Source organism: Neopsephotus bourkii, unplaced genomic scaffold (assembly GCF_033783945.1).
Source record: "Neopsephotus bourkii isolate Nb327-2 ecotype Australia unplaced genomic scaffold, CSIRO-AGI_Nbou_v1 NB_220, whole genome shotgun sequence".
Classification (NCBI taxonomy): Eukaryota; Metazoa; Chordata; class Aves; order Psittaciformes; family Psittacidae; genus Neopsephotus; species Neopsephotus bourkii.
In genome coordinates, this window is record NW_026900732.1 from 163,590 (window position 1) to 178,027 (window position 14,438).

General features: G+C 42.7%; 1 protein-coding gene across 1 annotated transcript in view; it reads left to right on the forward strand.

Annotated features, from left to right (window-relative positions):
- Positions 1-5,418: 5,418 nt before the first annotated feature.
- The window catches only part of LOC133207508 (dedicator of cytokinesis protein 8-like), a gene marked incomplete at its 3' end in the record, with an annotated part of 36,115 nt that continues 27,095 nt past the window's right edge, over positions 5,419-14,438 (forward strand). The window contains exon 1 of the mRNA XM_061344475.1: positions 5,419-6,025. Coding sequence (XP_061200459.1) covers positions 5,973-6,025 — 53 coding nt within the window. The remainder of the gene's footprint in view (positions 6,026-14,438) is intronic.

Sequence of the window (14,438 nt, forward strand, 5' to 3'; positions counted from 1 at the left end):
ACGATAAGTTCAGAAGCAAATGATTAAAATCTTGACTTGTGAGGGAAGAGCATTTTTTTTGTTTGTTTTGGTTGTAGTTAAAATAACTCATGTTGTCCTACACTGTAAATCTGTCATCTCAGTGGCACAAATACAATACTCTGGAGTTTAGCAAGGTGACAGGCTTGGGTATTTTCAGTAAATAAAAGCAGCTGTCAAGAATCATGTGGAATTTCTGTTTCCTTATCTGTGGAAGGCAGTAAGTGTTCTCCATTCATTATAGGCAGTAAGTACGTAGTTTGTTGCTTTGCAGAGTTTTAGGATCAATACGTCTTTTCTTGTGTTCTTGTTTCAACTACTCAGATCATCCCCTTGTATGACACATCCTGTTTTAATTTAAAAACCTGATCAGCCTTTTTTTTAAGTCATGTCTCTTAGAACCGTGACCAATGATATGTTTTTGCTGTCCTGAGTCTGCTCAACTTTACACAGCTCTGTTATTAAAAGATGAAGAAAAAATGTTAAGCTTTTTACTGCAAGAAAATCCCTTACTTGTGGGGTAAAGGAAGAAAAAATGAGAAGGGTGTTGGGAACAGGGTCTTGGAATCACAGAACATGTAAGAAGCTGTAAGTTGTCTTTCAAAAATTAGACGATTTCTAATACTGACATTTCAGTTACATGTCAGTGAGACATCTGATATTGGGGAAGAAAAAGGTAATGAAACCAGTGCCCTGGTTTTTTAAGTTGATCTGCTTTTCACCAGTTCACATGACACTGCTCATTGTTTTTCTTTTGAACAAAATTACCTGAAATAAATACTGTGGTTTATGGATTTCCTTTTGGTTTCTTTAAAGTTTATATTCAAACATTAGAATTCTGCTGTGTTAACTGTCTCTGTGTTTCTACTGCCCCATGTAATAAAGCCTACTTTGTAAAGGTAGATGCAAAACCTGCATATTTTATTGTGGTGGCAGCTAAAATGAGCATAGCATGCCTAGATCCAGGTGGCAGTCTTATTCTGAGGTATTTGAGACCAGACATACAACACCAGAAAGCAGTAAATTGTTGACGTGTACCAGGAAGTCATATTTAATTAGTTATTTAGGTGGCCAAAATTGAAATAAGCTTGTCCATTCCTAAATACTGAAGATCTTGGTGCTAGCAAAGCCATTTGCTTCAGGCCACTTTGGATGAAGGACAAAAGTGTTTAAGTTTCTGAGAAGAAGCGGGGAAGAAGAGTTTTAAGAGCACTGAAAACAAAGAAGTTGCACTGAAGGGCCTTGAAGGTTAGTGATTCCTGATTCAGTAGCAAAGGGAGCATGATCTGGTTGAAACAACAGGAGAAGAAAATCGTTTTAATGTTACGAGTAGTATAACAGTCTTAAAGCATCATGGCTGCCAGAGAAGTAGCCATGTTGCTTTCCTGCTGTACCTGTTACTGTATGTACAATGTAGCTCAGCATCACAGAGTAAGGAGTTGCTGCAAACTGACACAATGATGCCAGAAGTTTTGAATGGTATTTGACATGAGAAACAACATGGAAACAGACGTTCAGTTTCATGATCAGCTCTGTAGCTATTCAGCTGGCATGTGTATATCTCAGAATACAAACTGATAAGCAGAGGCATAACTTTAGTGTGGTCTGCATACTCCCCTAGGTACAGTTACTCCTTTCTTGCCTCTTACCTGTGTTTGACTATATTAAACTGTCTCTATTTTCCTCTCTTGGATTGACAGCTCCTTCTGACAACTGGGCTTTATTTTTCTCTGAAGGATGCAGATTCTTCACATGTCACATAAGAGAAGGAAGATCTTGCTTCAACCAGTGCATCTGCTTTTTAACACTGCTGCTTGCTATGACTTATGTGCTCAATATGCTCTTATGATGTGAAATTTGGTGAACCTGAGTATAGCAGAATAAAGGAGAGGCTTAAAGTCAGGATATAAACATCAACAGCCATCATCCAGCAAGTTGCCTAGTTGTATGTAATATCATGACAGTAAGGGGGGGAAAAATCAGTGTTCTCTCTGCTTAAGTTCTGATTACTGTGAAGGTGAGCAAAGAAACATTTCTCTTTGAGAAATTGTCTGGGGATGATCTGACCAGTAACATCTTTGTTTCTCCAGAATAATTTGCACAGACAAACAGGAAAAGAAGTTATGCTTTCACATAGCATAGCTTCCCCCCCCCCCCCTTTAGTCAACTGTTACAGCAAAAAGCAGAGGCTGCAAAGTGATCTTAAGTTCCTCTTCTCCTGTTTCACCAACGCAGAAATGAAACTTAAACCTAGGAGTGACTTTTTAAATTTTTTTTTTTTTTGTGAGGAAGGTTCAGTATTTTGTTGCCATATTTAATATATCAGAAGGAGGAATGGAAAATTACACTTAATTTTCATGAGACTTAGCCTTTTAAATCTTATGTAACATTTTTTGTTTAAAACAGTCTTGAATAAATCACTTGGATTTTATTGGATACAGCCAAGATCTATGTCAGCGAGAGTACTGGACTTGGTGGCATGTCTACTTCCTTTAAGGAAAGAGTATCTAGTTGCACTGGTTTCATGGTACTCCTGTAGCCAGCGATGTTGTAGGAAGGTGGAATATGAGCAAACATTAACAGGCATTGTATGTTTGCTGGCTTGTACTGAGATCATCACAGTCCTTTGTTGGTGGGAACCTCCACGTATTATGATGATGTAATCAGATAACAGTTATATACTGCTGGTGTGTTTTGCCAAGGAGGCAAATTTACTACTATAAGAGATACTGAGAAAACTCCTGTGAACTTACCTCAGTTGCTGGTCAAGCATGAGGTACATCCTCTACAAAGAAGCAGGTGACACCTAAAGCTTTGGCAAGGCTTTGTTGTCCACGACTATCCTGGGGTACAAAGTCGTGTTTAATGATGGGCATGATGCTGTAATATTCTGTCATGCAATAGCATTCTTTGCAGGGATACCACTGCCAGTAAAGAAGTGATTTGGAATATATTGGGAACGTGTGTCTTAACAGAAGAAAAATCCCATGGTAAATGGTATGTAGACATGCTGATTATTGTCTCCTCCAGCATTTCACTAATCCCTGCTTGTAAACGCCTTTAAAACCATACACAGCAGTAGCTGTTCTGCCAATGTGTTCATACCCAGCCTGTGCTGTCCCTAGCACAGCTCAGCAGCTCCTCAGCCTGCCCAGTCACAGCAATCAAAGATGGACCCACCACTTACGTGGCAGGAGGAAGACAGAAGCATGGTGAGAATATTTGAAGCCCAAGAGGAATTAGAGGGAAGTGCAGCTTTATGACTGATTCTAGGGCTGAAGTTAACAACAATTGGGACCACTGTTTGGGATGTGTTTTTGTGTGCAACAGGAGGATGGAGAGGAGGAAATGGTGAATATAAATGTTCTTTCTGCTGTACTGTATACAAGACCCACCAACAGCTGCTGCCATCCAAGCAACTAGGTTTGGAAAACCTTGGTCTGCTCTGAATTACATTGTTTCTTCACTTCTGATTTTGTGCTGCCTTCACTGACACCTGGTTTGGTATCATTGTTTTAAATCTTGTGACTGGAAAGATCTTGTTCTAAGGACATGATTAGATTTCATGACCTTGTATATAATGGGTTTGTTTGTTGCAGGAATTCAAACACTAGTATTTAGCAACAAGCTAGAGCAGTATATCTTGTCTGGTAGTACTCCAGTGAGTTAAAACCATGTAAACTCTCTTGTGGGTTTTTTTCTTAATTTCCCCCCAAAAAAAAAAAAGGGCAGTAGAGCTGCTGACACAATAGATGAAAAGGAATATTTGATGATTTTTTTTTTTCTGTTCATGTGCTGAAGTAGACTGCTGATAATTCAGTTCACCAAAAAAGACGAAAACTTAAAATGATCTGTTTGGTCTGGACCTAATGAACATACTAGCAGTTTTGGAAACCTTACTTTTGTGTGTCTCCTCAGGCATTTTCTTTCCTGCATGTGACAGAATATTTTTTGAGTTATTCCTTTGTCCATGCTTGTATGGACAAAGAATGTATAAAGAATGTATGAAGCTATGAAATAAATAATTGTGTCATTGATAAATGGGTATGTGTGTGTAAGTTGGGATTTACGTTGCTGATAGCTTGATTTGTGTGGCCAGGTTTGGCAATCAAGGAAGGTCCTACTTGATGCCACATGAGCTGTTAAGATGAAGCCTGGACTCTTTTTATAGCTTCAGTGAAAAATGAGGTACTGAACAGTTCTTCATCTCTCAAACAAACCAACACCCCAAACCCAAGTAACCAGAGACTTCAGCAAAGGAAGAATGTCCGGTTCCTTTCATTAGACCTGCGATGAACAGAAAGACATGTGTGAAACCTGTCTAACACCCAAACCATATTCTTACTGTACAGGATGGTTAATGGAGCTTCCTGCTTTTTTTTTTTTTTTTTTTTAATAGCTTACGCTTCTCCTCCATAGCTTGTAAGTTGCTACGAACAGAGGCACAGCATTTCATGGAAGCTTTTGAAATCAAATAACAAAAGGGATGGTTATGGTTCTCAAAAACAGTATTCTGAGAAACAGAAGAGAGCAGACTTCCTGCCATGGATGAGCATCTCTTCCATTGACAGGTTATCTACAATGCAAGTTAAGCTACCAGAAAGCAATTCCATGTGGCAGTACCTACTGTACTAGTGGAGAACTGCAGAGCATTTTTTCCCTCCCATTTCCTTTCTTTCATACAGGAGATAGAATGAAATGGAACTAAGAGACAAGAATGAAAACAGGACAAGCTAAACTGGGTTGCTTCTGCTACCCCATAATTCACCTGCAGAAGCTGTATTTGGCTTCTGTCTCTTCCCCTTTCACATGAAGTCTGAGCTCTGCTTAACTGCAGAAGCAGGGAAATCCATACCAAGGCTGAGAGAGACCTACCAGCCAGGAAGCATCACTTTGTAACACAAACCACTGAACCCTTAATGAAAAAGGCCTTTTTAAAAGGTTGAGCTGTAAGTGCAGGTGTGGACAACTGCAGTTGGGCCTGCTTAGTGCTAATCTGAGCTGGTATCTGGTGTTGGTACGTGTGAGTGTTCCTTACGCATTCCAAATGGTTTTGGGGTAAGAGAAACCTGTATCCTGGATGCACGTGTGTATTGGCAAAATATCACCCAAGGTGAGGAGCTGGCATTTATTTATGCCTGACACCTTGTTGCCTCTACCTGCCCGAACAACTCCACCTGTATGCCAGAGGGCTGAAGAAAGGACCCGGGCTATTTCCTCCGCCTGCAGCGCAGTGAGTGCCGGTCTCCCCTGGCCTGGCCCGGCCCTGCCCTGCCCTGCCCGGGGGCTGCGCCTGCCCCGAAGGGGAAGACCGGACTGGATCGGTGCTGCCCAAGGGCGGTGAGGGGCCGGTTTGGGGCCCAGTCGCGCCCACTGCTTTCCCGGCTGGCTCTCCAGAGCTGCCCTCGGCCCGGGCGGGAGTGGTGGAGGGTGTGACAGCTGCAGCGCGCTTTCCAAAAGGAAAAGGGTTGGGGCGGTGTGCAAGGATTCCCGTCGCTGTGCACGTTCACAGGTACAAGGCTCTTTCCGTCCTCCTTCCTCGCTGCGCTTGCTGAAATGCTTGCCTTACCTGCTGCTTCCCTTCAAAATACCTACCGGCGGTTCGGGGTCGCCTGTGTTAAGCTGGGGGGGAAAGTTTCTGCCCTGTGCCCTGGCGCTCCGTGGCGGGCAGCCTGCAGGGGCCACCGGGGCAAGGCGCGGGTACCAGGGCCCGGCGGGGCAGGCAGTGGCAGGGCTGAGACGCCAGCTGTGCAGATCCCTCCTCCCACTCCGACCGATTTCGGTGAGGAAGGTGAAATGCGGAAGCTGTCAACCAGAACTGTCAGCAGACCGTCGGGGGGTTAGCCCGGAGCATGCAGTTAACAAAAATAAACAAGATGAAATAAAACCGCCCTTCGTGCGTACAGCCGGCGTCCGTCCTCGTCGGCAGCCGGCACCCGCGGCTGCTCTCCCGCATGGCGACTTTACCCGCCGCGGACAGGAGGGCGTTCGCCCTTAAAATTAACAGGTAAGGAAGGGTCTTTCCTCCTACCTCGCAACTACCCCTCGCCAGCCTCATCCTGAGACCTGGCCAAGGCAGGGGATCGGGCTGCGGGAGTGTCGACTCCTCTCCGGGACACCTGCTCCCGATAGCCGGGTGGACGGGCACCCAGGAGCGGGCACAACGGCTCCGCCCGGCGGCTCCTGGCGCCGCAAGCGGCGACCCTCGAGGCGTCCCGCCGGTCTGCAACCCTCAGCAGAGGTGCCTCTCCAGGATGCGCTTCTGCAGTACAGTTTACGCTCACGAAGAGTACATAGACGAGGCCAGCTCTGGGTTCACGTCCTCTGGAAGGGAGGAAAGGTCCAGTCTCACCCCGGCAGTTGTTTTCTGTGTCTGCTCTCTCCGAGCAACCCCCGGGGTGGCTGGAGGCGAGCGGAGGGCTGGGGCTCCTGCTCCACACGAACGGTAAAAACGAATTAGGCTCCTAGGAAATGAGTAGTTTATGTCGCGCATCGATACTGCAGTGACATACATGCCTGGGTTGGTTCCCCCTCCCCCCCCCCCCCTTCACCTATGAACAGGAAATACCCTCCTGATGGTAGAAAATAAATTTACCTCTCCCCTTCCCTCTCAAAACCAGATAAATTCGAATTCAGCAGTTGGAACACCGTATTCCCGCTATTGAGCTTGCTGTTTGATAGGCTTTGGTGCTTTTCCCAGGGAAGTGCTGACTCTCAGCCGGTCTGTGTTCTGTGGTTGCTGGCAGTAAAAAAAACAAGACAATTCTTTTCATATTGTTAGATTAAAGGAAAACACAGCCCTCCTTTTCAAGTGTCTTGTCGTCTGAGACAAAAACTGTGTTTCCAGGGTGTTGCTGTACGTACAAGGTAACTGAGTTTGCTGACACATAGAAGAACAAATAGCATAATGGTAATTTAACATGAGGATAAGTCTCTGTGCCAGAGAGAAAAGTATGCAGAGAAACTCCACCTCCTCAGCAATTTATTGGAAGACATGGGGTTTGCAGTTCCAGAGGATAAAATTAGCTCTGCTCTGATGTGCCTTTCCCATGGCAGAATGCACATCGATGTACCTTTCTGTGTCCTTTGGGAATTAATTACAAATATATGGTAGCATATTCACTAGAGTAAAACATCATATTGAGAAGCCACCAGATGAGCAGTTCACTACAGGATCCTGCCACAACTCCTGGTCATTTGGACACTTGCTTGAATAAAGAGCATAACTGGCTGTTATTTACAGGGTTGGGTTATTTTCTTTCTTCCTATTTTTAGGGTTAGTCTTTTGGCAGCTTTTCCCAGCTGTGGTGATGGTCACTGTTCATCTGCATGACTAGAGCCTTACAAAGTAGTGGAATCATAACAATTAATCTGGCTTCCTTTCAGAAGGGCTTACAAAAGTTTTTCTAGTAAGAAGATCTGAAATTAAACAAAGTTAGAATTTTTTAGATTTCTTTTGACTCGATAGTGAAATTCTCAGTACCTCTTGTACTAAATAAAATGTTCAAATATGTTATTCATCATGTTCTGAATACGATTTCAGTTTAACAATCTGCATATTTATTTTGCAAGTAAAAATACTATCTTCTGCACAGTACCGTAGGAATTACGTATATTCGCAAAGAGAACATTATGTTGCCCTTTCTTCAAAAGGAGCAGGTCATGTTTACATGACTTAGTTGCAGTTTGTTCTACTGACAGTAGAGTGATATATCTTCATGAGCAAAGTTTTTAATGTGGTGGTTTGGGAGGTTTTTTGGAAGTAATTTTCAAAATAAAGTAGTAGGTCAGTGTGTTAACTTTCTTGCTTATGCACAAAAGGCTTATTTACAGCTATAAAATTTTGCTCCTCTTTTTTCAGAGTTCCTGAGTTTACTTATTAAAAATTCAGCTTTTTAGGGAAAGTACGATGTTCCTGGCAAGGCATTTACAGGAGTTATTACTGTATATTGCTACTACTCCTGTATAATTACTCTCCATTCACTACAGATTTGCATGCAAGCTCTTCTATTCCTCACTCTTTCTCTCACCACTGACTTGGCAAAGCTGTATACTGATTTTATGAGGACCACCAGAGCATTAGGCTCTGTATTGTTTCATCAGTACAACAGCATCAGCTGCCTCCCTGCAAGCTATGTAAGGTGTACCCTGGTGTATCTGGTGAAGCATGAACTATGCTGAAGACTGTTCTGTAGAAAAATAGCAGTGATATCATCCAAATGTTGTGTAAGTGGTCTCACCATGATTTGAAGTTAGTGTGAGTTATTGATCATGAGCACTGGAGCTGCAGGTGCTTCTGGAACAGCTGTTACATGACAAACATCACATCTGTTTAAAACAATGTCAAACTTTAAAATCAGGTCTTCAACTGCCTTCAAACTTGTAAGCTGCATACGCAACCTGCCCACATAACCATGTCTTCCTATCACTTTACTCTTCCTTCCACCCATCTGGTGTCTGTTGCCCCAACCTGTTGCTTCCTGCCTTTTGTAATCCTGCAGAGACTTGCATACATGTTTTTAATGCATGTATGAGAGTAGTTCCTTCTGTTTTAACGGGATAACTTCTATGTGCAACAATGTTCATCTCATATCTAGGAGTGAAGGAGCCCCCATGTTAGTTTAGTGTCCCTCATGCTAGGCAGCATTCCTATCACTATCACCCAGAGATAAGTTGCTGAAAATTTTGCAGGAACTCAAAGAACATCCTCTTCAAATAACATTTTTTTTTATTATTATGTGATAAATTAAATTCCAGTCCAACTTTATATGTTCTTCAAAATGGATCCTAAAGTATCACTTGAAAGTAAGTAACTTAAAAGTTGTAACTGTCTTTCCAAATCACTTCCTGCACTGAACACGGGAAGGGGAAGAAAACCCCCACTAATGTGCAGCAGTAAGAGACCTTTATGGTTCTCTTCAAGATGGTTAGGTGGCTGTGGTGTTTGGAAGCCAGAATGGGACATGAAAAAGCAAATCATCCTTGTTGAGTTGAGTCTGAGATAGCGTGTAAATGTACTTTCCAGTCATAGTATTTATACCCAGAAACCAAGGAAGCTGAAAAAAATAATTTTGTAAACTGATGAAAAAAAACCCAGCTCATCGTTGCTGAAAATGTGGGCTCTAACATGCACCAGCTGAGCGGTGTATGTCTGCGAGACTACAAAAGCTGAATTTTAATCAGTTTGCCTCAGCAGCGTGTTAGGATAAACACAGCGTTATGGAAGAGATTTTCTACTTTTATTGCTTTTATTCGGGTAGTGTTGTTTACTATTTTATCTTACACATTGATCTTGCAGTAGTAGTTACTTGTTTTGACTTCAGATGAAGGAAGCTGGGCTTTAGGTACCCACCTGCAACTCTGGCCACCAGTGCTATACATCCAAAACATTTCAACACATACACTGCAAACCAGAAAACTATCAAGAGCAGCAATGCAGCTCTCTAACAGATCAGTTAGCTTTCAGTCATGTGACTCATGCAATTAAAAACCCTCCCAGTAGACATACTCCTCAGATATCTCTACAGACAACCAATGTTTGTACTTTACAAGTGTTATGAAACAGATTTTTAGTTTACTTCTATCATTGCATTTCCTTGTCCCTGAAACTGTCCAGTTGCCAAATAAAATTTTCTTTTCCTGTTCTACTTTTAAGATGTGTACTTAAGGATGAGTTCATGTGTATAGATTCTTATTTAAAAAAAAAAAAAAAACAACTGACATTATCAATATTAAAGCAAACAATTAGCTTTAAATTAAAGCTAAGATTTAATTTCAAAGCAATGATTTCAAATTTTTAAAAGCCTAAGGTAAAAGTCAAACCCCTACCTAATTCTCAAATTGTACCATCAATTCTACTTTACATCAATGATAACAATTAATTTAAATTATTTCTGCCTGAAATAAAGAGGTCAGCTTAGGTTTTACATTTTATAAAGTCTCAGTTCTGAAGGTTCACGAGAAATTACCCTAAATGGCAAAGGCTGTTGCAGAGGGGTCAGGTACAGTGCAAAAGGGTTTCAGTGGCAGAACAGGCTACTTCCTATGTACCCTGATAGCAGATTTCTGTTCAGTGTTTATAGAGCTGAGGTCAGCATTTTTTGATTGAATTTTAATAAAACCCTTGGTATATGGATATAATAAAATGGTAATTACTTTTAAAAGCATTGTCCAGACTCATATATAGGCCAAGCTATTTCTTTTAATTAGTTTTTCTTTTTAAACTTAAAATTTATTAAATCAGCAGCAGGGAGAAGCTCAGTCCTTTGCATGTACAACGTATGTAGTAAGTATAAAGATCTAGTGCATTTTTAAACAGATGTGGTAAATTTTCATAGTCAGTTTCTTACATAAAATCATTAAATATTTAGGGTTGGAAAAGACCTTAAGATCATCTAGTTCCACCACCCCTGCCATGAGAAGGGATACATAAAGTAATACACTATAAAAACCTAAATAAAATTACCTGTCTTCTAATAGCAAAGACATTTTCCATGTTTTTGCTGCATACATAAAAAGCACATTCATACTTTATCAACTTCTAAAAGCTGCTTCTTATCAAGTATGACATTGAGCCACAGCCTTATAATATGTGATGTCAGGACAGTGGTAGTATTAAAAATCCTGTGCTTGTTTTTACTGAGTCAACCTAATTCAAGAGAGAGAGGAGAGCACACTTGATGAAGGAGTTGAATCCTGCTTTACTCTAATGAGTTGCACCCAGGGAATCTGTCTAAGTGGGGATAATTCAAGTTAATTTTTGCAGATTTATATTCAAGACAGTTTTTTTCAAGCAATCAAACAATAAGCCATTTCAATTAATCTAAAATCCATACCCTATGGATTTTATGCACAGTGCAGTATGGCTTTTAAAAAAGGTTAAAAATTTCCAGTTTGACACTGCTGTGGGAAAAGACTACTTGCATACTATATTTGTAAAATAGTAGTGGGTTTGTGTTCGCTACAGAAAATATTAAACACTAATCACAGGTTAAAGATAAAAAAGTAGGATGTATGTTTCATATGTTACGTATAACAGTATGCTAGAAACAGTTTATAGTAAATGGCCAGTTTCCTTAAGTCTTTCGTAAAATAAATGAGAAGCTGATTTTTTTAAACCCTTTGAAGAAAATTACTTGGAGTTGCATGTGCAGGGATGTCCTGGGTTCAGCAGTAGCAGTCATTTTTTCTCCTTCTTAATAGCTGGTGCAGCACTGTGTTTTTTACTTTCGGCCTGGGAACAGTGCTGATAACACCAACGTTTTTAGTTACTGCTCAAATGTTTAGTCTGACCAAGGACTTTGTGAGCCTCATGCTCTGCCAGGGTTGAGGGAAAGCCGGGAGGGAGCAGAGACAGGACACCTGACCCAAACTGACCAAAGAGGTATTCCATACCACAGCACGTCATGCCCTGAGAGTTACCCGAAAGGGCTAGTTCACTGTGGGGTTGAACTAGGTATCGGTCAGTGCTTGATCAGGCTGGGTGTTATCGGTCGGTGGGTGCTGAGGTGTTGTATTCTCTTCCCTTGTTATTTCCCTTATCATTATTATTATTGGTGGTAGCAGTAGTGACTTGTGTTATACCTTAGTTACTAAATTGTTCTTATCTCAGCCCATGGGAGTTGCATTCTTTTGATTCTCCTCCCCATCCCTCTGGGAGCAGGGGGAGGGCAAGAAGTGGGGGTGTGAGAGAGAGACTGCACGGCTGGCTTGCCAACTGTGTTTAAACCACAACAAGGGATTATAAAGACCAGGTTTGCATCTTAAAACCATAGAAAGGCTTGAGTTGGAAATCACCTTCAACAGTCACATAGTCAAACCCCCCTGCCATGGGCAGGGATATCTTCCACTAGACCAGGTTGCTCAAAGCCCCATCCAGACTGGCCTTGAATACTGCCAGGGGTGGGGCAGCCACAGCTTCTCATCACCCAGTTCCAGTGCCTCATCACCCTCATCATAAATAATATTTTCCTTATATCTAGTCTCAGTCTATCCTCTTCTAGTTTAAAACCATTGTTCCTTGTCCTATCACTATAGGCTAAAAAAGTCTCTCTCCATCTTTCATCATTGAAAGGTTACTAGAAGTCTCCCATGGGCCTTCTCTTCCCAGGTTGAACAATCCCAGCTCTTTCAGCCTTTCTCCATAGAGGAGGTGTTCCAGCCCTCTGATCATTTTTGTGGCTCTCCTCTGCACCTTCCCTAACAGATCCATATCTGTCTTGTATCTAGGGGCTACAGAGCTGAGCGCAGTCCTCCAGGTGAGGTATCGCAGAGCAGAACAGAGGGTTAATGACCTCCCTCAATCTGCTGATCATGCTTCATTTTCTGCAACCCAGGATCCAGTTGGCTTTCTGGGCTGCAAACACACATTGCTGGCTCACATCTGATTTTTCTCCCACCAATATCCCCAAGTCCTTCTTCTCAGGGCTGCTCTCAAAGCATTCATCACCAAGCCTGTACTGATCTTGGGAGTTGCCCTGACCCAGGTGCACGACCTTGTACTTGGCCTGGTTGAACTTCACATGGGCCCACCTCTTCAGCCTGTCACAGTCCCTCTGGCATCCCTTCCCTATAGCGTGTCAAGTGCAGTACTCAGCTTGATGTTGTCTGCAAACTAGCTGAAGGGTTCACTCAGTCCCACTATCTATGTCATTAATGAAGATATTAAATTGTATTGGTCTTTTTACTAACCCTTGAGGAAAACCACTTGTTACTGGTTTCCTTTTGGACATTGAGCTGTTTACTATAACTGCTTAGATGCATCCATTCAGTTAGTTCCTTTCCAACTAACAGTCCACGCATCAAATCCATGTTTCTCCAATTTAGGTGTAAGAAAGTTGTGGGGGACCATACAGAAGTCCAAGCAGATGATATCATGCTCTTCCCTTGTCTACTGATGCAGTCACTCCATTGTAGAAGGCCACCAGATTAGTCAGGCACGATTTGTCCTAGGTGAAGCCACACTGGCTGGCTTTAATCACCTCCCTATATTCCATTTGCTCAACATAACTTCCAGGAGAATCTGTTCCATGGTCTTACTGGGCACTGAGGTAAAGCTGCCTAGTCTTGTTCCTTCATACTTGTTTTGTTTGAGAGCCTTTTCATTTACCTTCAGGAAATACTGGAATGGTTGTCTTTCAGGAATATCTTTACACTTTTTTTTACCCTAATTAAATTTTGTATTCATTTTTTTTCTAGTTTTTCAACTGGGTCCAACATGTGGCTTTTTTTCCTGATTGCCAAAGTGTGTGCCTTCCTTTTCCATTTTACAGGGGTAGATTACAAACTGACCAAAGTATCTGCTCACTTCTTTCCCAGAATCACAGAATGGCTGAGGTTGGAGAGAATCTCTGGAGGTCATCTTGTCCAACCCCCCTGCTCAAGCAGGGCCACTTAGAGCTAGCTTCCTAGGACCATGTCCTGGCTGTTGAAGATTTCCAAGGAGGTAGACTCAACAACCTCTCTGGGCAATTTGTGCCAGGGATCAGTAACCCTCATAGTAAAAAAAGCATTTCAGTGGTAACCTCCTCTGTTTCAGGTTGTGCCCATTGCTTCTGTTCCTGACACTGTCCACCACTGCAAAGAGCTTGGCTCCATCTTTTTTGTGCTCTCCCATCAGATATTTGTACACACGGAGGAGGTCACCCCTGAGCCTTCCTTTCTCCACCCCTGAGCCTTCCTTTCTCCAGCTGTCTCAGCCTTTCCTCACTGGAGTGATGCTCCAGTCTCTTCAGCAACTTTGTTACCTTTGATTGGTCTCTCTCCAATATGTCTATGCCCGTCTTGTATTGGCGGGCCCAGGCTTGTGCACAGAACCCGGGCATGTCTGTGCCTGGCAAAATCTTGGAGCAGATTCCTCTGGAAGGCATGCTAAGGTACATGAAAAACAACAAGGTGCTTGGTGGCAGCCAGCATGGCTTCACTAAGGGGAAAACCTGCCTGACCAGTTTGGTGGCTTTCTGTGATGGGGCTACAGAACTGATGAACAGGGGTAGAGCAGCTGATGTCATCTACCTGGACTTGTGCAAAGCATTCGACACTGTCCCACACGACATCCTTGTCTCTAAACTGCAGAGACATCAATTTGATGGATGGACCACTCGGTGCATAAAGAACTGGCTGGATGGCCGCACACAGAGTTGTGGTCAATGGCGCAATGTCCAGCTGGAGACCAGCAACAAGTGGTGTCCCTCAGGGATCGGTGTTGGGACCGGTCTTGTTTAACATCTTTGTCGCTGACATGGACAGTGGGATTGAGTGTGCCCTCAGCAAGTTTGACAATGACACCAAGCTGTGTGGTTTGGTTGATAGGCTGGAAGGAAGGAATGCCATCCAGAGGGACTTTGACATGCTTGTGAAGTGGGCTGATGCCAACCTTATGGAGTTTAATCATGCCAAGTGCAAGGTCCTACACCTGGGTC